The 21,195-nt window shown below is 45.2% G+C and overlaps 1 protein-coding gene across 2 annotated transcripts in view; it reads right to left on the bottom strand.

The window, feature by feature from the left end:
• The window catches only part of PLXNC1 (plexin C1), a 155,095-nt gene that overhangs the window by 25,006 nt on the left and 108,894 nt on the right, over positions 1–21,195 (bottom strand). For both annotated transcript variants that reach the window (XM_055395469.2, XM_055395470.2), the window contains 4 exons: positions 19,375–19,413; positions 19,031–19,155; positions 17,874–18,072; positions 13,029–13,175 (listed from right to left, as the gene is read on the bottom strand). In XM_055395469.2, coding sequence (XP_055251444.2) covers positions 13,029–13,175; positions 17,874–18,072; positions 19,031–19,155; positions 19,375–19,413 — 510 coding nt within the window. The remainder of the gene's footprint in view (positions 1–13,028; positions 13,176–17,873; positions 18,073–19,030; positions 19,156–19,374; positions 19,414–21,195) is intronic.

Raw genomic sequence — 21,195 nt, 5'->3', positions numbered from 1 at the left:
GATGATTATGTTCCTCTCCCCCTCCACTTTCAACCAGCTTCAGCCAGGCAGTTTCCTGAGCTCTCATTAAAACACCGAGATCCCCACTCTGTGCTATTAATCCTGCATTAATTACTTTACAGTTCAGCGCCATTACTTATGGGTTTTGTCAGTTAACATTCTCCCCGTGCAGCAAAACCTCAGAATCAGCCTAATGGGAGAAGTAAGGCCTTGGTAAATGTGTGAAAACTCAGAACTAGGGAATATTTCAAAAGCAACTTAAAAGCAATTTCAAGTTTACTTTGCCTAAGAATAAACCGATCTAAAACAACAAAGTTACATGCTCGGGCTTCTCAGTGGAGCTGATTCAGGCAAGCCCTGAGTGTTCTGTAATCAGCACAACATTGAGTTCAGATTCTAAGGCACCCTGGTAACTGTGGAGCCAGAGGACCTGGCTGTGGGGGATCAATGTGCAGGTACTTCGAGTTTTTGAGCCTGGTTACAGTGAGGGCATGTAAAATGATTAGCTGCTGGAAATGTTTAAAAAATGAAAACACAAATAATGTGGTAAATGGGGAGCCTTAGGGTTAATTCAACTTTAAAATGGGTGTAAGAATAGTGAAGGAAAGTGAAAGTCTTTGAGACCCCATGGACTGTAGACCACCAGACTCCTCTGTCCATGGAATTCTCCAAGCAAGAATATCGGAGTGGGTCTCCATTCCCTTCTCCAGGGGATCTTCCCAACCCAGGGATCGAACTGGAGTCTTCTGTATTGTAGGTGGATTCTTTACCATTTGAGCTACCAGGGAAGAACAGTATATAAGCATAGTACTCGCCCCCTAGCGTTGTTATCGAGATTAAATAAAACAACTCAGGATGTCCCTGGTGGTTCATTGGCTAAAACTCCACACTCCCAATGCAGGGGGCCAGGGAACCAGATCCCACAGGCCACAGCTAAGACCCAGTGTAGCCAAATAAAAAAGATAACACAGGTCAAAGGCTTGGCATTAGCTGGGCTGCTGGGAAAGGCTTAATGATGATAATAAAAGTAACAGGCAGATTACTATTCCATGTAAGTCATCACTATGATTACTGTTAGTATCAGTACGCCTTCACATGGAAACAGAGACCCAGCTGGCCTTGAGCAGCTAGGACCCTGACTCCACTGTCAGGGTCTCTGCCAGAGTCAAGGGCAAGCAGCCTGGAACGAGAACAGAGCAGAACACCCGCTCTGGTCAGACTCCTGGTTCAAGCCCAGTTCACCACGAACTAGCTGGGTAACCTCTCTGCATCTCAGATTTCTCACCCGCCAAGCGGGAACAACAACAGTAACTGCCTCCCAGGGCTCCTAAGACGATGAACTGAACTAATCACATCACATCAGAATGGCGTCTGACTCGGGAGGTAGGACTTAAAGACCCCGGACGAAGGGAGACGGGGGACCTTGCAAAGCTCTGGCTGGGTGGGGGAGGTGCTCAGAGGCTGTGTACTGCCTTTGCATCCTCCCCGCAATCCTGCTCACAGCTGTGCGAGAGTAAACCTTGGTCAGGTCCTCACCGAGAGACTGAGACGGAGTCCGTGCTGGCTGGAGCCTGAGCTGAAGCGGTGGTCTCGGTCTGGCCTGTGAGAGCTTCCTTTTCCTGAGACAGAGAGTGGCCCCCTTGACCGTTGTCAGGGCATATTCCTGTTCTGGGTCAGCCGCTCACCAGGCAGGGATGCAGAACCCTGACCCCCGACCCGCTGGGCGGGTGAGAAGCAGCGGGAAGGGTGAGAAGGAAGCCCAGAGTCCTTTTCTCACCTCCCTTTTTAGTGACATTTCCTGGGCTTCCCTTGTTCAGATGGTAAAGAAAATGCCTGCAGTGCAGGAGACCCGGGTTCAATCACTGGGTAGGGAAGATCCCCTGGAGAAGGGAGTGACAACCCACCGCAGTGTTCTTGCCTGGAGAATTCCATGGTCAGAGGAGCCTGGCGGGCTAAAGTCCACAGGGTCACAAAGAGTCGGACACAACTGAGCGACTAACACTTTCACCCTGGCACCCTGCCAAACGCACTTCAAGACCTGCTTCTTCTAATCTTCCCAGTATCCTGGGGCATAAGGGTGCTGTATTATTACTATCATCCCCACTTTCTGAGTGAGGAAACAGAGGCCTCTGCCTCTAGGGAGACGGCTTGTGAGTGGTGAGTCTGAGGTGGCACCTTTAACCCCTCAGCTTCAGTCCCTCCCACCCAGGGACCCTCCCTCCTCCTCCTCCTCCTCCCCATCCCACCTACGGCCCAGGAGCCCTCTGAACCACCAGGAATCTGTCTTAGGTTGGGCCACGACCAAAGACCTAAGCTGCGTTTCCCGCACACACAGCGTTCCTGGAGGGGCTGGAGGGGCAAACAGCAGCCTTGCCCTGTACAGTCGCTCGGAGCGGCCTTGCCCACGTCTCCCTGTGTTTCTCCTGCTGGTCTCCTCCCCAGCAGCAGCAGCAGTGGTGAAACCCATGCCATGGAGATTCCAAAGGTAAAAATGAATGAAAAGCCCATTTTAGTCAGAGCTCCAGTGATCCCAGCTTGTTTAACAGTTTCATAGGTATTTGTGAAATAACATCCTATGACTACCTAAGGGCACTATTGTCTTCAACAAAAACACCTCTTTATAGGCAATAAACGTTCTTCTTAAAAACATAACCAAAAGGGGAAAAAAAAAAACCAAACCCTTAACTGGATGTAAAATCATGTAAATCCACCACTGCCTCCACAGTCAGATAGGTGGAAAAAGGTAAAATGGCATTTTATAGAGCCCATGGGGAATTCAGAGGGTAAATTCAGAGACAAATTGATTTGTGTTCATTTTTTATGCCGCTAACGCTGAGTGCTCCAACGGCAGTTTCTGAACGTGCAAGTGTAGCCGGGGGACCTCAGAGCAGGCCCTTCCTCATAATCCAATCCCCCGGCTTGGAAAGCTCATGCTGGGCCTCTGCTTCTCAACACGAAAGACTCCCCATGGAATCTCCCCTTCAAAACCCACTTCACCAGAGTCCTTCATAGAGGCACAGTGTTAGGGGCCTGGGCTAGGAGAGATCTTAAGATGGGGTTCCCAACCCCAGGGTCATGGACCAGTACTGCTTGTGGCCTGTTAGGAACCAGGCTGAACAGCAGGAGGTGAGCTGAGGGCAAGCTAGTGAAGCTTCATTTGTATTTACAGGCATTCCCCATCACTCACATTACTGCCTGAGCTCCGTCTCCTGTCAGATCAGTGGCAGCATGAGATTCTAGCAATAAAGTGCACAATAAATGTGATGCGCTTGAATCACCCCAAATCATCCTCTGCCCCACGCTGCTCCTGGTCAGTGGAAAAACAGCTTTCCATGAAACAGGTCCGGGGTGCCAAGAAGGATGGGAACAGCTGCCTTAAGACACAGTCCTCATTCTCAGATGATCCACAATATACCTGAGAACCAAAGAATCACTTTTGAAACAAGATTCAGCCACCAGATATGACACTTCCACTCTCGGGACGCGTTCAGAGAACTCAAGCAGAGAGGACAGGAGGGCTGAGAGCCCTCGGCACAGGCACTGGCCACCTGGATCATCCCCTTCTCCTGCTCCCTAGCTGTGGGAGCGTGGGCAAGTCCTCTAGCTTTCCTGAGTCTCAAAATTCTCATTGCCTCTATCTCCAAGAAGTGACAGGATCACTAAATCAAGACGTGTAATAATAGAAAATTAAGGAGTGCTTCCTGTGTGCCAAGCACCACGGTAAATGATGTGTATTAGTGTATATAAATTCATCTCATCATTCCCTATGATGACATAGATACTATTATTATCCCATTTTACAGATGAGAAACTGAGGTACAGAGAGGTTACATATGTTGTAAAAGATCACCTGGCAAGGAAAAGGTAGGAGCAGGCATTCGAGCTCCATGTTCTTAAACATTTGCTGAGCCTGCCTTTCAAAATATGAAAATGTTTTGAAAAACAAGCACAGTTCAAGTCTATGGGGTGGCAATTAATTTTCAAGATGCACAAAAGGCTAAAGTGCTCTAAAATGCACCTGGTCTCTTCTCCAGAAATCTGTCCCTCTGTTAAGAGGAATTACTCTGGCTATGAAAGTGTCAACAAAGCTGGGGCAATAGATATGGTTGGTTATTCAGTCAGTAGCCATTTTCTTCCTTCTTTGCTAGACAAAAGCCAGGCATCAACAGGAGTGGGTCCAGTCTAGGCTAAGAAACATGACTGGTGGTGACTCTTCTCCTCATTCACCAGGGACTGGTCATGTAACCCAGCTGTGGTCAATGAGACATTGAGGGAAAAGGTTTCTGCAAAAGGGGAGAGCAGTGCTTAGAGCTGTGGCAGCTATTTAGTGACTAAGAGGAAGGGCCAAGAGGAGCATGGAGATAGTGACCCAGAGCCCTGACACTGCTGAGTACATGGACCTGCCTTGTGGCTGCTTACCTCCAGATTTCTTGCTCTCCATGCTTATAGGATTTCATACACCATTAGTCATATTTTCTTACTTACATCTGTCTGCACCCAACCTGACAGAGCTTACTTTGTTGATGCTGAGGTTATAAAGTCATTCATTGACACCCATCTACTTGACACATACTGTGTGCAGGGCATTGCAAATGATAACAAATGGAAGCTGGCAACTGATCCTGCCTAGGAAGTATCTGAAGACTGATTCAGCTGTGGGATATACACACGAATTCTAATATCAATAGAAAATAGTAGTCATCAATGGAGTGCTTTAGAGGTTCAGAGAAATATTGTCTCTACCTTGCAGGAGGGTTTTCAAAGGGGGGAGAAATCAAGGAAGGCTGCATGGAGGAAGGGGCATTTGAATTCGGTCTGGAAAGGCGCTACATGTGCAATGGTAGATAAGGAGGCTTCCAGACTATGGAGACCCTTGGCTTCAACTCTGATTAGACTGATGTGCAGCAAGCTTCAAGCTTTTGCTCAGGCTAGTAGGTCAAGAAGTCGAGGTAAAGAATCTCACTTCCTCTGGGGAGAGAATGGAGGGTGGAGGCTTGAAGAACCATGCTTGCCTTTCCAAAACCACCATCTGCCACATGAGGGAGAAGCCCTGTACTATTTATAGAAACAAAAGTCTGAAGACGAGAATGCTGGTTTAGGTTTCTAATAAAAATACCCAGCACACACTGAACGCTTGCCATGTGTCAGGTATGCTTTGCTAACTCATTTAATCCTTACAACTGCTGTCTATAGTGGGCACTATTATTAGCATCGTTTAATGGAGGAAGAGACTGAGACAGAGAGGTTGAGAAATGTGTCCAAGATCCCAGAGCTGTTGAGGGCCACAACTAGGCCATATTCACACTCTTAACTGCAGAGCCAAAAGGCCAGCGAGGTGATAAACCTCTGGAGGGAAGGCCCAACCTGCCTGGGGTTCTTAATAAACGCTGTCTGAGTAGACAGGGTGGACACAGAGGAGGAGACTAGATCTCCTTACCTTGGCTGGCATGGGACCCCATGGAACCCACTCAGTCTGCAGCAGCCTGTGGCTCAGGCCCCGCTGGCAGGCACTTTCAGGAGCCCCATGTTCACCCAGAATAAAGACGACCTTTCCCAGACCCTGGTGCATCTGGGTATGGCCACGTGATTCAGTTCAGGTCGGAGAGATTCAGCAGATGCGTTATGTGCCAGCCCCTGGGAAACTTCCTCAAAAGACAGCTGGTGACCATCTGTCAACTTTCCTGTGGCTCAGCATATGTCCTGCTGGTTGGACTGTGGAAGGAAGCTGGCGGGGAGCAAACACCTTAGGTCTTGAGGTGACCTCAGGGTAACAAAAGAGGAGCTGGGGTCTGCGAGGACATCCCAACAGAGGCACCCACCAAAGCTGGTCTGCCGACCCCAGAACTTCACGTGGGTGAGAGAGAAATTCCCCTGTGGCTTAAACCACAGGTATCTTGGGTCTCAAGGAACCATGGATTCAGGAACAACGGCTTAGCTATTATCAAGAAGGGGTCTTAGAAGGGCAAATCAATTTGGCAGGCACAGGTACCAAACCCAGAGAAAGGACCAGACTGGAAGGATCCCATCCTTCACTGCAGGTCACAGTCCAGCCCCTTGGGGTGTGTAGGGCTGCACCCCCAGTTAGCAATGCAGGAGTGTCACTGTGGTCTCCTGTTCACATCTGTCCAGTGAGATACTGCATGCTACAGGTTGTAAAAGTCCACGTGTAGGGTTATGTGTAACATTTTCAACAGTAACATAAACATTTAATGAAAATGGACGCAGCTAATCAACTTCCCTGTATCACCCATCATCAATAAATGACCAACCAAAAAGAAGAGCGAGGGGGCAGTTTCTGCTTCAACACATAATGAGGACTTCCCTGGTGGTCCAGTGGTTGAGAATCTGCCTGCCAACGCATGGGACACAGGTTCAATCCCTGGTCCGAGAAGATCTCACACGCCGTAGAACAACTAAGCCCATGTGCCACAGGTACTGAGCCCACACTCTAGAGCCCGTGCTCTGCAACAAGAGAAGCCACGGCAACGAGAAGCTGGCACACTGCCCCTAGAGAGTAGCCCCCACGTGCTGCAACTAAAGAAAGGCTGTGTGCAGCAACAAAGACCCAGCACAGCCATAAATAAATAAAAATAAATAAATAACAAGCACACGCTCTGTGGCATGATGGCTAGACATCTTACAGATATTATTTCCTGACCTCGTTAACAAATGTACAAGGCTAGGGTTTCTAATCTACCTGTTGAAAGATGAGGAAACAGGTTCAGAGAGGTTGGGTGACTTGCCCAAGGTCACACAGCTAGTCTGTAAAGTGACTGAGCTCACAGTCACACCCAAGACTGTCAGACTCCAAACCCACCTCTCCTGAGCCGAGCATCATGGCACCTAGACACATAATACCACTGCTTCGCTAGCAGCTTTACCCATCAGCCTTTAACCAACTTGGTGGTTTCAGGTATTGGGGAGGTAGAAAAAATAAGGCTGCAGAGGGCTGAGAGGATTCAAGCAGGGGGAGAGGCTTTGTCCCCCATTTTCCCCACAGTTTGGTGGGAAAATAATAATCCATCTACCTGTTGACCTCACCAGCCATATTCTTGGCTAATGATGGCAGGGACGTTGCTGCATCCTTTCTGGAATACCTTCTGATACCTAGAAACCAATTTCAAAAGAATTTATTACAAACCAGCAACTTTACTGTAAAAGGTCTTAGGCCAATAATTGCTTTCATTAAATAAAACCTATAAAATACATTTCTAATTTCACTGCAGAACCAAATGAAGGTCAAGAGAAAATCTGGTTTTTATACTAAACTGAATTAGAGAGAAGAAAACCACTTCCAGAAGTTCAGCAGGAGCAGTGAGAGCCCAGAATTAGACGTGCAAGTCTCAGAAAAGTTTTGATCTGAGGTTTATCTCCAACTGGTGTTGGCCTGGGGACATCCTACCAGCCGCCCCCTCTAATGATGCTCTTGCTTGCCCGAAGACCCCTCCCCAGCCTCTTTTTCCTTTCCCTACCAAAGACTGAGAGCCCAGTGCTTCCTGTGTCAAGTTATTTGACCCCCTGACAGAATAATGAGGAAGAAAGTTCTTTTCCATTTTGAAGAAAAAAAAAACTAAGTTAATGGAGAGAATTTCCTCAAATTTAAGTTTCTCTCACAAGTTTTTCTACACTTGCTAGCATTTACTAACACTTGTTCATGCAAATAAAATCTGTCTGATTCAGCCCAGAATGATTGATTCCAGTATTTTAGGTTTATTGTGTTTCACAGGTTTCTGGTCTTTCAGGCAAAACGCCCATGAATTGCAGCTTTGTGGATAGTGACGCAACATTTCCACTGCTGTGTCCCTCTAAGGAGAGGAAACCAGCCAAGGTTTTGGGGAGTGAGCAGGAGGATGGATTTTAGTTCTTTTCCTCCATTATGTCAAGCTCTAGATTAAGGGCTGGCAACATTTCTATAAAAGGCCAGACAGTAAACATTTAAGACTTTGAGGTCTGTATCCTCTCAACTACAACTACTCAACTCTGCCATTGCAGCAGAAAAAACCACCACAGACAAAGTAACTGAACGGGTATGGCTGGGTGCCAATAAAACTTTATTTATAACAATCAGCAGAAGGGCCACATTTGGCCCACAGGCTCTTATTTGCTGATTCCTGCTCTAGATAACAGTAACATCAAACGGAATGTTGACTTTAACAATACCAGAGAAGACAAATCTAAAAAATGTCTTTATCTCCACTATGATTTCCTATAAAAGTTACCATCCTCTGAGGAGTACAAATATAAATAAGAATCCTTAATGATGAAGTAATAGAGTCACATTTGAGCCATACAGAAGAAAATTAAGTACTTTTGTATTTAGGTAACTAAATTATTTTCTAATCCCATGACTATGGATGTGAGAACAAAGAGTATGAAGAGGAAAGTCATTTAAAGCACTCATTTAAGGTTAATTTTTCATTTTCCACTGCCTGCCATCAACTAGGATGACTTAACCTCAAATTATTATAAAAAATGGTTTTGCTTCTGTGATCAGAAAGCTCAGAACAGTAACTATGGAGTTAGTAATGGTTTCAGTACTATTGCAAGTCATAATGGAAATGATTTGCATGATGGGAGAGAAAAAAAAGGGGGGAAAGCTTAAGAACTGTTAATTAACTTTCCTGTTTGGCCACAAATGCTAGAAGTATTAAAAAACAAGATTGCTGAAGAGCAAACATCAGGATTTAATGAACAATGGGATGTAATTGAAGTAACAGAGAATGACTTAATCGGGACAGTGGGTTGTTTAATTATGGGGATAATGGATCTTCTGAAAGGACAAACTAAATGGAAGAGAAGGAGCTGGGGCATGAGGGGCAGAGCCACTATGTTGAAGGAAGCTTGTCGATGAGCAACCCTTGCTAGAGACAGTTGGAGCTGTATCAGAGATGAAACAGTTTATGAAACATGACTGTCCCCAGCACGGTAACTGTTGTGGAGAAAGGGCTGGTGTGGGCCGGCAGAAGCCTGCAATAAATCATAGCAGCGGTATTAAGATTTCTGAAGGTAAGTATCTCTGCTTTTTCAAGATTTTCTAATAATCTTAAAGACTTTCTCATAGATATGAGAATGAGGGCAATAATATGTTTGTCGGAACACTGTTTCCCAGGGCGCCAAGATGCTATCTCTCAGACACAGCCGACTGGCAGGCTCATTTCCTGGGTTTAAGAGTTCAAAAAACCATTTCTCGCTGAACTTTGATTGTAAGTCAAGCTCCTCTTGCTAATTCAGCATGCTTGCTACGAGTTATTGGGTTTTCTCATCTCCTCCTGAAAGTGAAGCAAATGTCCTTTCTCCCATGTGGTCCACTTTCCTGGAACTGAAATCCCCAACCTTCACTCACTCCTCAGAAGTTTCAGGCGATCTGCTCCAAAATCACTCTCTAGACACAGACCGCCTTGAGAGAGGGCCCAAGAGGCTCCAGCCGCAACCTCAAACGCACGCCTAAAGAAGGTAAAAGCACAGAGCAGCAGGCTTTATTCCTCGTCTAGCTGTCAACTTGGAATGCCTGGATGTTAGCGTGTATGTGTGTGTGTGTCTGTGTGTGTGTGTGTGTGTGTGTGTGTGAGATGTGTGCTCTCCTGATTCTTCCATCCGGGAGCTTGGGAACGTTATGGCGGTCTGCCTCATTGAACACCAGTCTGTAGTCCCCTGGTAGAGGAAAGTGGGTTTCTTCTGGTCCTAGAGGAAGTGACTTCATGGGGCTTTGCTTACATCTAAGAAAGGCAGAGGAGTTTTCCTCCCAGGGCACAGCAAACAAAGAATTACCTCTTGGAGACCATGTGTTACTATGATTTCAAGTATAAGCAACTGGTAGGATGTTTTTAATGTTCTAGAAAACACTCCACACATCAGGAAGAACACACTCTAATCTTTAGAGGTGTCAAACCTAACTTTTAGGCTGTTGGACAAGGTACCGTGTTTTTGAACGTTTAGCCAAACAGGAGCTTGGGGGCCTCTTTTTAAATGTGCCCCTGACATGGCACCAACCTCTGTCATTTCAGACCATTCTGGTGGCTGCTCTTCATTATTTTTCTCTGAATTTTCTTTCCTTGAAAAACGTACACCACATAGACACACACACAATCTAGTTTGTTCACCATACCTCGGTTTTCAATTACATAAACCACCTCAGGCAAATTTAGAAAATCAAGACTTTAAACCGCTGGGTGTATGTACAAGCCTGGGGAAGTGGGGGTAAAGTGAGAAAGAGGGCGAGGGAGGAGAGAGGAAGGAAGAAAATTCAAAAGATGATGCTTAAGGCTGAGGGGACTTGCCTGAAAGGAAATGAGAAACCTTAAATTTTTTATATTGACCTTCTGCTAACATTTTGTCACACAAGCACAGACCGGATCAAGCCTCTCTGGAGCTCCTAGTATAACCAGTCACCATGAAAGAGGTTTGGGGCAGGTCCAATAAAAGGTATTAAAAATCTATTTTAAAGTCAAGGGCCCTAGAAACAAGAGGCCCGCCCCTTCCTCATTCTCAATGCTATCTACTGGCAAATCCGTATTCAAAAAGGAAGATTTATGTGGATTTCTGAAAGCATAGTTTTCCATCAACCTTTTCCCCAGGGGCTACAGAGGAAAAAAGAATTCAAGAGTCGACATAAATTTCAACATCAAGAAACATTTTGATGATGAGTTGAGTGTTAACAAATCAGAAACACATGGTCTTAATTGACTGTGAAATAAATAATGTTTCAAAATGAAAGGGGAAAAAGTGTTCAGATGTAAAGCATCAGAAAGGACTCAGGCCTTGAAAGTTGCTCCAGGCATTGAATTCTCCCCACTCCCAGTTCCATCTTCTCCTCTTCCCTCTTTCCTGTTCAGGGGGTTCCTGTTTTCATGAAAGTGAGACCCTGCTGGCTTCCCCTGACCTAGATTCACTTGTAAATATTTATCTTTGGGAACCTGTGGAGCTTCTAAAATGTTTCAAAGTAAAAGCATGAACATCTTCAGGGTGAGGACCCAGGCCCTGGGTCTGAAGACAAAACCCTGAATCAGCGAAAGGAGAGTCAATGGGCTCTGATGCAAGTTCATCTTGCATTCTCCCAACATACCAGTGGGGTTCTTCCTGCGGGATGCACACCAGGATTACCTAGAGTATTGAAGACATCTATCTGTGCCCTGGGCTCCATCCCCAGAGAGTCCAATGTAGTCAGTCCCAAGGGAAGGCCCAGGTAAGGGTGTGTCTGGATCAGCATTTCTAACAAGTGCCTGAGGAGATTTGAATTAAATTTAATAACTCTTTACAGGGCACTCATGTGTCCAGCAATGGTCTAAGTTCTTCATGCCTGTGTATGGTGTGTGTGTGTGTGTGTTAGTTGCTCAGTTCTATCCAACTCTTAGAGACCCCATGGACTGTAGCCCTCCAGGCTCCTCTGTCCATGAAATTCTCCAGGCAAGACACTGGAGTGGGTAACCATTCCCTTCTCCAGGGGATCTTCCCCACCCAGGGATCGAACCCAGGTCTTCAGTATTGCAGGCAGATTCTTTACCATCAGAGCCACCAGAGAAGCCCAGAATATCAACCCTTAATCCTTGTGACACCCATGAGATAGGCAAGCACCATGATCACCATCCTCATTTTACATGTGAAGAGATGGAGGTACAGAGAGGTTTCCCAATTTGCCAAAAGCCACACAGCCATCCAGAGGCAGAGGCAGAATCCAAATCACCTGGCTCTAGAGTCTACACTTAGTAACCACTCTATCAGTAACTGCAGTAGCTGCAGAAAGCTCTTGAGAAATGTCAAGTTCTCTGGTCACACCCCCAGACCTGCTGAATTAGAAACTCTGGGGTTTAATCAGCTCTCTAGGGGCCTCTGATGCATGCCAACATTGGAGAACCACTGCACCCTTCGGGTATAGATGGGAGTAGACACAGAAGTCAGAACTGGTGACTCTCTGCCCAGCCTCCCACCTTGTGTATGGAGCTGAGCATGCATCTTCAGTGGAGGGTGAGCTCCGTCTGGCAATGACCAAGAACTCTAAAAAGCTTACCAAGGGACTATGATCCCCCAGAGGACACCACCAGAACATAGTCTACAGCACCGCGGTGCCTTCTCCAATTAAGGATAGATTCTTCCAGGATGACACTGCAGTGCTCGCCATCCACAGCAAAGCCACAGGAGACTCAGCCCTTTTACTGAGAAATCCAAAACCCCACTGTAATTTTTTCCCTCCTTCCCCACTCATGAGATTGTGAGCAGCTCAGAATCTCCATAAAGCCAAAGATCAAAGCCAAAACACAGCCATCTCTCTTCCAAGCCTCTATTAACAGAGAAGCACAGAAAAATCCGAAGTGATTTTGGAGATCCTTGCCACACTTGACTCTCTAAAATTCCTGACTGTGCAAAAAAAAAAAAAAAAAAATTAGTCTCTTTTCCTTTAAGGAAGAGAAGAGGGTGGGTGGGTGGAGTGGGGATGGGAGAAAAGGAAGTTCTTAAATGGGTGAAACCCTCCAGCAGCCAGGCAATCATCTTACTGTCATGATTTACAGCATTCCTCTAAAAATATCTATGAGATCACAGAACATTAAGTGCATGACACCAAACATTTGTAACTAATCCATGAAAATAAAGTAAGGGCGTCAGGTTGCAGAGGAAATACAGTGGAATTTGTCTTGCGTTATCGTTCTAAAATAAGACGGCCTCAATTTGGTTGAAATACATCTTCACACATTGTCTTCCAGGGCAGAGTCGTTTGAGAAATTCTGATTGCAATTCTAAGTGCTGAATAGGGAGTACTTTGCATTTCCTTTGATGATGCTGAAGGCTATAAGCAATCCTGATATTAAAATCTTTGGAAATTGATGAGTACCCCAGGCGTCATTATAATACTTTTCTCCCCAATCAGAGTAATTAAAATCTATTATGTGAACACGTGTTAATATTTTATCAACTACTGTTTTTAATTAACTAAAAGTCTGAGGCCTCTCACAGGAGTAATGGTATCATTCCAAGTGACACTCTCCCCCAACCCCCGACATACACTGTCAACCCCACCAGCTTCATCACAAACTTACCACAGTACTGAACTCCGGAACCTGCCACAGCAGCCAGTCCTCATTAAGGGTGTACAGTGCTTTGCAAGTGATTACATCGACGGGGCCCTTGTTTATTTTTTGGTTCAGAGTTGTCACCAGCAAATAGAATGGCTCCCCAACAGTCTCCTTGGAAAAAGATGCAAAAGTGACAGTTTTTGCCAGAATCCACTGTACTTTCCAAAGAATTAAAGTTTCAGTTTATGGCACCAGGACAAGAGACAGGAGGCAGTGTTTTCTAACAATCAACATGAAACTCTCAAGAAAATACATATTGCTACTTAGGACTGGGAGCAAAACTCAGGAAGCTGCCTCCTCTCCCGAGCAAACATGTGTTCACACACACACATAAATACATACACACTTTCTCTCACTGCATTTACAGTTGATAACAGCATGGAGTACACAGACTGATCATTCTTTTATGTGTTAGCTTCTCTACGTCAGCCTAACTCTCATCAGTTGGCCTAAGAACAGTTCGTAGAGGTTTAACCTTAGTTTACATTCCTATTTAACTGCCCCGTTATTTTTTTTTAAGCACACTAAAAATAAATGGCAGGATGATTAGCCTTGGTAACTAGAATAAACATAAGAACATTTTATAAATTTATCTAGGAGGAAATTTTGGTGTTAACAGCTTCTCGTAAAGGAAGTGGCCTTTAGTTACACAATCTGCAGCCTCTTCTGCTCACGAGCAAGCCAGCCCCCAGTGGTTCCTGGACCCAGCCTTCACGGTCCCACCTGGGCACCTTTGCTAGTACAGGCCACAGAAGAACTCCACCTTCTTCCCCGGGCCAGGTCCGATTCCATTACTCTAAGGATCTTCCCAAGCATTCTGATAACTTCCTCCTGCACTTTTTTTTTCTGGATCAAGGGTGTCTACCCTTGCTGTTATAGAAATGTTTCAAATCTGCAGCCACTTTGTGCTTGAATGGATGCAGAACAGCCCAAAAGTGGGAGGCCTATGTGTTGTGCTTTCACGCAGCCTCGCAAGGCATGTAGCCCTGGGTTGACTATCATGTAGAAAATGAAGTAAAGAAGCCATCCGTGATCAAAAGGATATTATTAAACTGAATTTGAGGGGGAGGAAAGAATCAGGGCCACAACCAGGAAGTCAGACTGCCTCAGTGATGATGAGCAGCCAACCACGTGACTAGGGCTTGAAGCCCCAGTTTACAAAGTCGAGCTTCACAGCCAATGCATCTGGCCTGGAAAGGAAGATTTCACTGAATCTCTCACCTGCTTTCCCTTGAACAGGTAAACCAAGACATCTTTGAAGTCTCTTGGGATCCCACCCCACCGGCCCCCATACCATCCTCTACACCGACGGCAGGGGCACATCCCTCCTCCGGCCCTGGCTTCCTGTCTGTCCTGTGCCGCCCTTCCCGCCCCTGGGCCCCCGCACCACTTCCCTCTCCCCTGCTGACAGAGCCTCTAGTCGCTTCCTTACTGTAGGACAGGGCTGGAATGTTCAAAAATTTCCCAGGTGGGGAGAGCGCTGGGACTAGAACACGACATTTCAATTCTCATGAGAAACTTCCTTTATTTAGAGGTTCACAACCACACGGCTCTCTTCTCTCTCCCTCCACCCGCTTTAGGTAATGTCCTGACCGCAAACCTAGAACCTCATTTCTTTGCTTCTAGCCCACATCAGAGGTGGGGATAAGCGCCCTTGGGAGGGGGCTGGAGGCTTCTGTAGAGCTCGGGATTCGGGGGCCAGTGGGCTCCTCTGGGCTCTGCGGAGCGACAGCTCCAGACTCAGTGGCCCTGTGGTCAGAATTCTCCAGAAGACTGCAGCTGGACTCAGATAAGCAACATCTCATCGGGCGTTGTTACCCACACCCGTGATTCGAAACCTGGAGAATCATCACCAGAATCCCTTGTTATAAAAATAACTCAGACATCTGGATTCTACTTTAGATGTGGGATCTCTGGAGAAGAGGTCTGAGCACTGGCAGTTTTAACACCTTCCCAGCAGATTCTGATGTGTGGCCGGCTTAGGAAAACACGAGGCCATGAGGTTTCTTTGTCACCACTGAACACAAGTTCTAAGTTGTCTTAGAACCTACTCAGACCAGGATGCACACAGCTCCTGGGGAGCCAGCCTTCAGAGCTCCCTTTATGGAACTGACCCCACCCTTCCCATCCTGTGATGGGATCTAAGGTTGGCCCTTCCACCATCCTTTCCTTCAGGAGACCAGACTCTCTGAGCATAGCTGAGCTTGAGGCTTTTGCACCTGTGACCTCATTCACTATCCCACCCCCACCCCACCCTGCATCCTTTCCTAAGCCTGGAAGAAGGTAGCCGCCTCCTTGCGGAAGCAGTAATAAGCCGGGTGGCTAAGAGCTCTCTGGTGCTGTCACAGCGTTGTGGGATCTGTGTGCAGGAAAGTCTCATCTACTCTGTGCACCCCAACTCTCCGGAATGCAAAATGGTCATAAAGGTCCTCACCTCATGGGATTCAATGAGAAAAAGGAAACAAAGCTCTTAGCACAGTGGCTGGCACGTTCAATAAATGGCAGTTATTATTATTACTGGACCCACAGGGCCTTGGAGGCACAGAGGAGGAAGTTACCTGGAGGTCACAGAATTCACGGAACCCAAGCAAATGTTTGGGGCGGGCTGGGGAGGTAGGGAGGGAAGGAGGACGAGACCATCAGAGCCCTGTGCCCCTTGGGCACGTGGAGGGGGAGATCAGGCCCTCCATGCCAGGGGGAATTGTTCCCCTGAAAATGAAAGTATCGCCCAGCTGGCTGAATGCCACTTCCTCCCCAGGGAGCATGCTGCCTACTCCCTACCCCAAGTGCTCAAGGCACCCGTGAATCAGCACTGCAAAATCCTGATGCAGAGTCCTCTGCTCAGAGGGGCCATGTGGGCTCACAGCCCAGACTCTGGGGACTCCTGACATTTTTAATACCCGAGAGCAGTAAGGGCGAGGCTCTGACTAGGCCTCCAGGGTTCAGAATAAGAATTGCAAGGTCCCAGAAGAAAGAACTGGAAAGGAGTTCAAAACAAATGCCCAGGCCCCTCTTTCAGTGGGAAGATGCCCAGATGGAAAGGGTCATACCCAGAGCCACAGGGCGAGCTGGGGCTGAGATGAACGTCTAACCAAGACTCCTAGGCCAGTGCTCCTTCTGCTTCCCTCTCCCAGGTTCTCAAAGGCAGGGCGATGGAATCACCTGCAGGAACTTGGAAACCGGGACTACCAGACCTCACCCCGAATTTCTGATTCAGTGGCACAGGCACGTGGTGGGGCAGGAGGTGCCTTTTGAGACTAAGACCCAGGAACTAGGTGAGGGTCCTGCTACCTCTTTGGAAGCAGCTGTGGCTGAAGCTAGGGAGCCAAAAATATTCACCCCAGAAATAACCGCTCCACATCTCCCAAAAGCATATGATGATTTATACCAAGTAAACAGAAAAGAAGGCAGATTTCATTAATCTTAATAAATGGGTATTGCCTTGGGAGAGAAAAGGGTTGGTAAAGGAAAAAAAAAAAATGTTGTGCCTCTACTTGTAAGATTGCATTAAACTCTAAGCATAGTCTATTTAAGGCACTGCTTTTTGGATCTAAACTTAAGTAGCACTGTTAAAACCTGTGGCATAGCAGTGTATCTTATTCAAACTTTAATTAGATTTCGGAACCAGCTACAAATACACAATTATGCAGTTTTGCTGGAATCTGGACGGCTGGTGAAATTAAAGAAGGATAAGAACCTCGTGCACCAGGGGCCTCAGAGGGTTGAATGGAGTCTGGGTTCAACAGAACACGCTTCTTTTCCTATTAATATTTCATAATCATAATGGGCACAGTTTATGGAGTGCTTACTCAGTGCCAAGCAATTGCATACATTTTTTCATCTACACTTCAGAACAGCCCTAAAACATTCTTCCATTTTACAGGTTATACACCCAAGGCTCAGGCTGGTCAAAAAACCTGCTTGGGGCCTATAGTAAGTGGTAGGGTCTAGATTCAGACCAGTCAACAGGCTCCAGGGCACTCCCTCTGACCCATGGCATCTGTGAAAAGCTCACATAAGAAAAGATTTCAAGATTCGATTAGATTATAACCATATTCACATAGTAACTCTCACAAAGTGAACTCAAGGGGCGGGGGGCTCTTTGGAGACTTGCTTTCACATGAGATGACCACTTGGGATTGAATGTCATTAGCTCACAGCGAGTGTAGTGGTAGGTAAACAGCAATTTCCCAGATGCTTCAGAGGCTCTGAAAAGAGTATGTTTTCATCAGTATTTGAAATATGGGGATTTCCCTGGCAGTACAGTAGTTAAGACTGCGTTTCTAGTACAGGCGGCATGGGTTCGATCCCTGGTTGAGGAATTAAGATTCCATATGCCACACGCACAGGCATAAGAAAAAAAAAGAAAGGAATGTTCTCTCCACTCAGCATGTGTTAATCACCCATGTGAAGATGGATGCAAAAGCCAATGGGTATAAAGTCTCAGTTACGAAAGGTAAGTTCTAGAAATCTATTGTACCACATTGTGCCAAGAGAGAACACTTTTGTACACTTAAAAATCTGTGAGAAGGGCAGATCTCACGTTGAGTGTATTTCTTAATACAATTTTTAAGAAGAGAGAAGTCTTACCTGAGGAAATTCTAAATGAATTACTCTTGCACAGGCCAGTCAGAGCAAAAGCGAATTTTCTCTTCCCCTTCATGCGCCTCTGGTAAGGACCAAAACTAAAAGCAGTTACATACTGACACCAGGGAGTACGCAGGACTTATCCTGGCAAAGACGTTAGATCTGCTGAGAATAACTGCTTATCGTCTCACTTCTGACACTGCTGAGGGACGCGACACCTACCCGCAGGAAGCCAGAAAGGCAGACAGACATCCAGTTTGTGAGGAGCTTCTCCACCACGGACTCTGTGCGTCTCAGCATGAGTTTAGGCTGCATGTTACTGCACTGCTCCATCAAGTCCCTGGTCAGCACCTCCAGGATGCTGGTTAGGTAGACCAGCTTGGTTTGCAGGGCAATGGTTAAGAAGGAAGCAAACAGACACCTGTGTAAAAACAGAGCCTTGGTTACAACAGCCAAGGCATGGAAGTGTCCATCAACAGATGAATTGTTACAAAAGATGTGGTGCCTATATACAATGGAATAATATACAGCCACAAAAAGAAGGAAATCCTGCTATTTTCAATAACATGGATGGATCTTGAGGGTGTCACGTGAAATGAAATAGAGAAAGAAAAATACTGTATGATCTCACTTAAATATGACATATGGAAAAAAAGACTCAAACCCAGAAAGAGATCAGATTGTGGTGATCATGCTGTACACCTAAAACCTCTACAGAGCTGTATGCCAATTATATCTCAAGAAAAATAAAAAAAAAAGAAGATACACAGATGATGGAAAAAAAGCACATGAAAAAAAAAAACAGAAAAAACCAGAGCCTTGGTTAATTAGGGTTAACCATCACTTGTGGCTTGCTTGGTGTTGATAGCCGTCTCCAAGGAAACTTGAGGGGCCCGGCAATGGGGTGTTAACGGGATGCTTCCCTGTGGGTGCTTTTTTTAATATCTAGGTTTCAACTACCTTAGCCTTCGATCCATAAAAACCACATATCAATGTTAACTTCAGGTCATTTTATATGTTTTCAGCTCTAAAACTTCAAACTAGAGCGGTAACAAGAAATGAATGTCTTCCCTGAATTTTCAGTGTTTTAAAAACAGAAAACAGCACTTCTGCTTTTGTGACTCAGGATTCATGTTTCTTTCTTGGTGCTGGGGCTTTTTAGGGGGCTCACATATGTGTGTTTCTTCAAAACAGAACTTGTGTTAGGGCACTGTGATCCGAAATGGAGACACTAGTACTGCATGGCCACCCAAACAGCCACGCTTTTGAGAGATGCGGTTCTCAGACACCAAGTTCAGGCTGTAGTTTGGAAAGAAAATAAGAGGCTCAGGTTTTATTCTATTTAATCACTTTCAAAATATAAACAACTTGACGGATACCTGTCCTTCACTGAAAAGTTCTTCTGCTTTTCAAGAGTGTGGATAACGGTAACAAGGAAACTTTTATTACAAATTAGGGCATCCAGAGCTGTGAGACTTTCATTCTTGTCGCTGGCATCTCTGTTCTGAAAAAATACATAACATCATATAAATATATAATCTAAAAGAAAATAGACCCACAATGGGTTTTCAAGACAATGAATTAATTAATATCAAATTTGTGACCCCCAAATGCCCACAATAACAATTCTAAATAATAATGGAGATGATGGTGATGGTGATGGTAATGTAACACTATGAAAGTCAGGCAGTCATGGGCTAAAAATGAAAACTTATAGACTTACATGCATATCTTCAGTGAAGATGTGGGTGAAGCCACCTGACTGAGAGGAAGGAGACACTTTTATTATTCATAACATCCAAAGGAAATGAAGAGTGTTTTTTTGTTATAATACCTGAGTTCGTTTTAATAGAGACACTATTTGCTAATCTGAAGAGCCCCTGGGCTTATGCTTACTGCATATTCCCTACATAAATAATTATTCAGCTCTCAAGAAACACCAGTGACTTCTGAAAGCCTCCAAGAATAATTATCATTGCATCAGTCCCATTTTTTGATGAAGGCATTTGAAAGAGTTGATTCAAAAGTTAAAGAGGTGGTGGTGAAAAGAAGATTATGCAAACGTACAGACCACTCCTCAAGCAATTTACCTTCTAAGGATAAATACTGAGTTGTATTGGTAAGTTTATAAAAGCCTTCGCTTAGAAGTATTTACTGTCTCAATACACAATGTTATTCAAGACCAAATGGAGAGGGGTGGCTAAAAGCTAGAATCTGGAGTCAAACGACTTGGGTTCCAGTTCTGGTTTTATCACCTGCTGGTCACATGACTTCAGACAAGTCATTCAACCTCTCCGAACCTGACTTTCCTCATCTGCAAAATGGAAACAATAATGACTCCCACCTCATGGGTTAGGTGTGAAAATAAAACAAACGAGTGCATAGTAAAGTTTTCACATCAGCTATCATTACTGGTTTTTATTTTTAATCACTAACAGCAAACTAAACCACAATGCCATTGCCCTGCTGGTTTCTAAAAATATTTTAAAGTCTTGCGCTCTGTAGCCCCTGAATATAAACTTTGAAATTTGAGTTTCCGTTAATGTATCATAAATCATATTGGCATTAAGTGATTAAATTTTTAAAAGCATGATGTGTAACACTGAGTCAACGGGATGAAAATATAAATTCGAACCTTGTTATTTTTAAATGTTTTGGTAATCATTGAAACCATCAGTTATATTAAAGTGAATTTCTTCTGTAGGGAATTTTTGCCTTATATTTTCAAATTTGTTAGCCCAGGCAGAAGATCTCAGACTATTTTGGTTATACTCTCCGCTAGTAATAAGCAGAGAAATCAGACCCCAGGTTCGCATTTTCAAGCTCCTAACATTTTTCTGCTGAACCAACCTTATGTCAATAGGCAACTTAAACTGATTAATTCTTGACCTCAAATAGGGAATACTGCCCTGGCTCCCTGGGTTCAAAGGCTCCTTCCTCCTTTCATTCAAATTCCTCTCCTCCAGGTGGTTACATGCTCTGCTTACCCTTATGTCTTCTATTTTCAGCAAAACAAAGTTGCCCATACAATTTAAAGCAAGGCTTTTACATCCAAAAACACCCACCTAGCAGGGCAAAAATCTAGGAGCTGGTAATGCCTTGGTCTCTGAGAAGCTACCATTTCCTCTGGGTATTGCCTGTTGTTATTGAGTAGGTATTCATCACTCAAGTTCTCTCCCCATTTTCCAACTTCCAGGCCTAGAGGATGTGGTCCAGATTTATCAGTGAAGGGCTTGTTCATCACCGGGACTTCTAAGTCTAGAATGCATTTCAACTGGTGTCGTCATAGAATACCTTCCCCTGTTCTCACATCTTTTCTTAATTATTATCAATTTTAACTCAGGTCTTCACAACGGGGTTCTAACAAATGTATGCTTCCTTTTCCTGGGTCTTCCCGGCTCCTTTGAGATGCTATACAACCCTGAGTTAAATCACTCTGCCTTCTTGCAAATGTCTCTCTTTTAAGATAATACAGCATCGTGTCTGGGAATTTTTTTAAAAAAACACTCACAACAGTGTTCTTTTACATTCCTCAACTCAATCT

This window comes from Moschus berezovskii, chromosome 6, assembly GCF_049115385.1.
Source record: "Moschus berezovskii isolate FMDL1 chromosome 6, NW_MosBer_1.0, whole genome shotgun sequence".
Classification (NCBI taxonomy): Eukaryota; Metazoa; Chordata; class Mammalia; order Artiodactyla; family Moschidae; genus Moschus; species Moschus berezovskii.
Note: the sequence above shows the minus strand (reverse complement) of the source record. Positions and strands in the feature narration are given on the sequence as shown.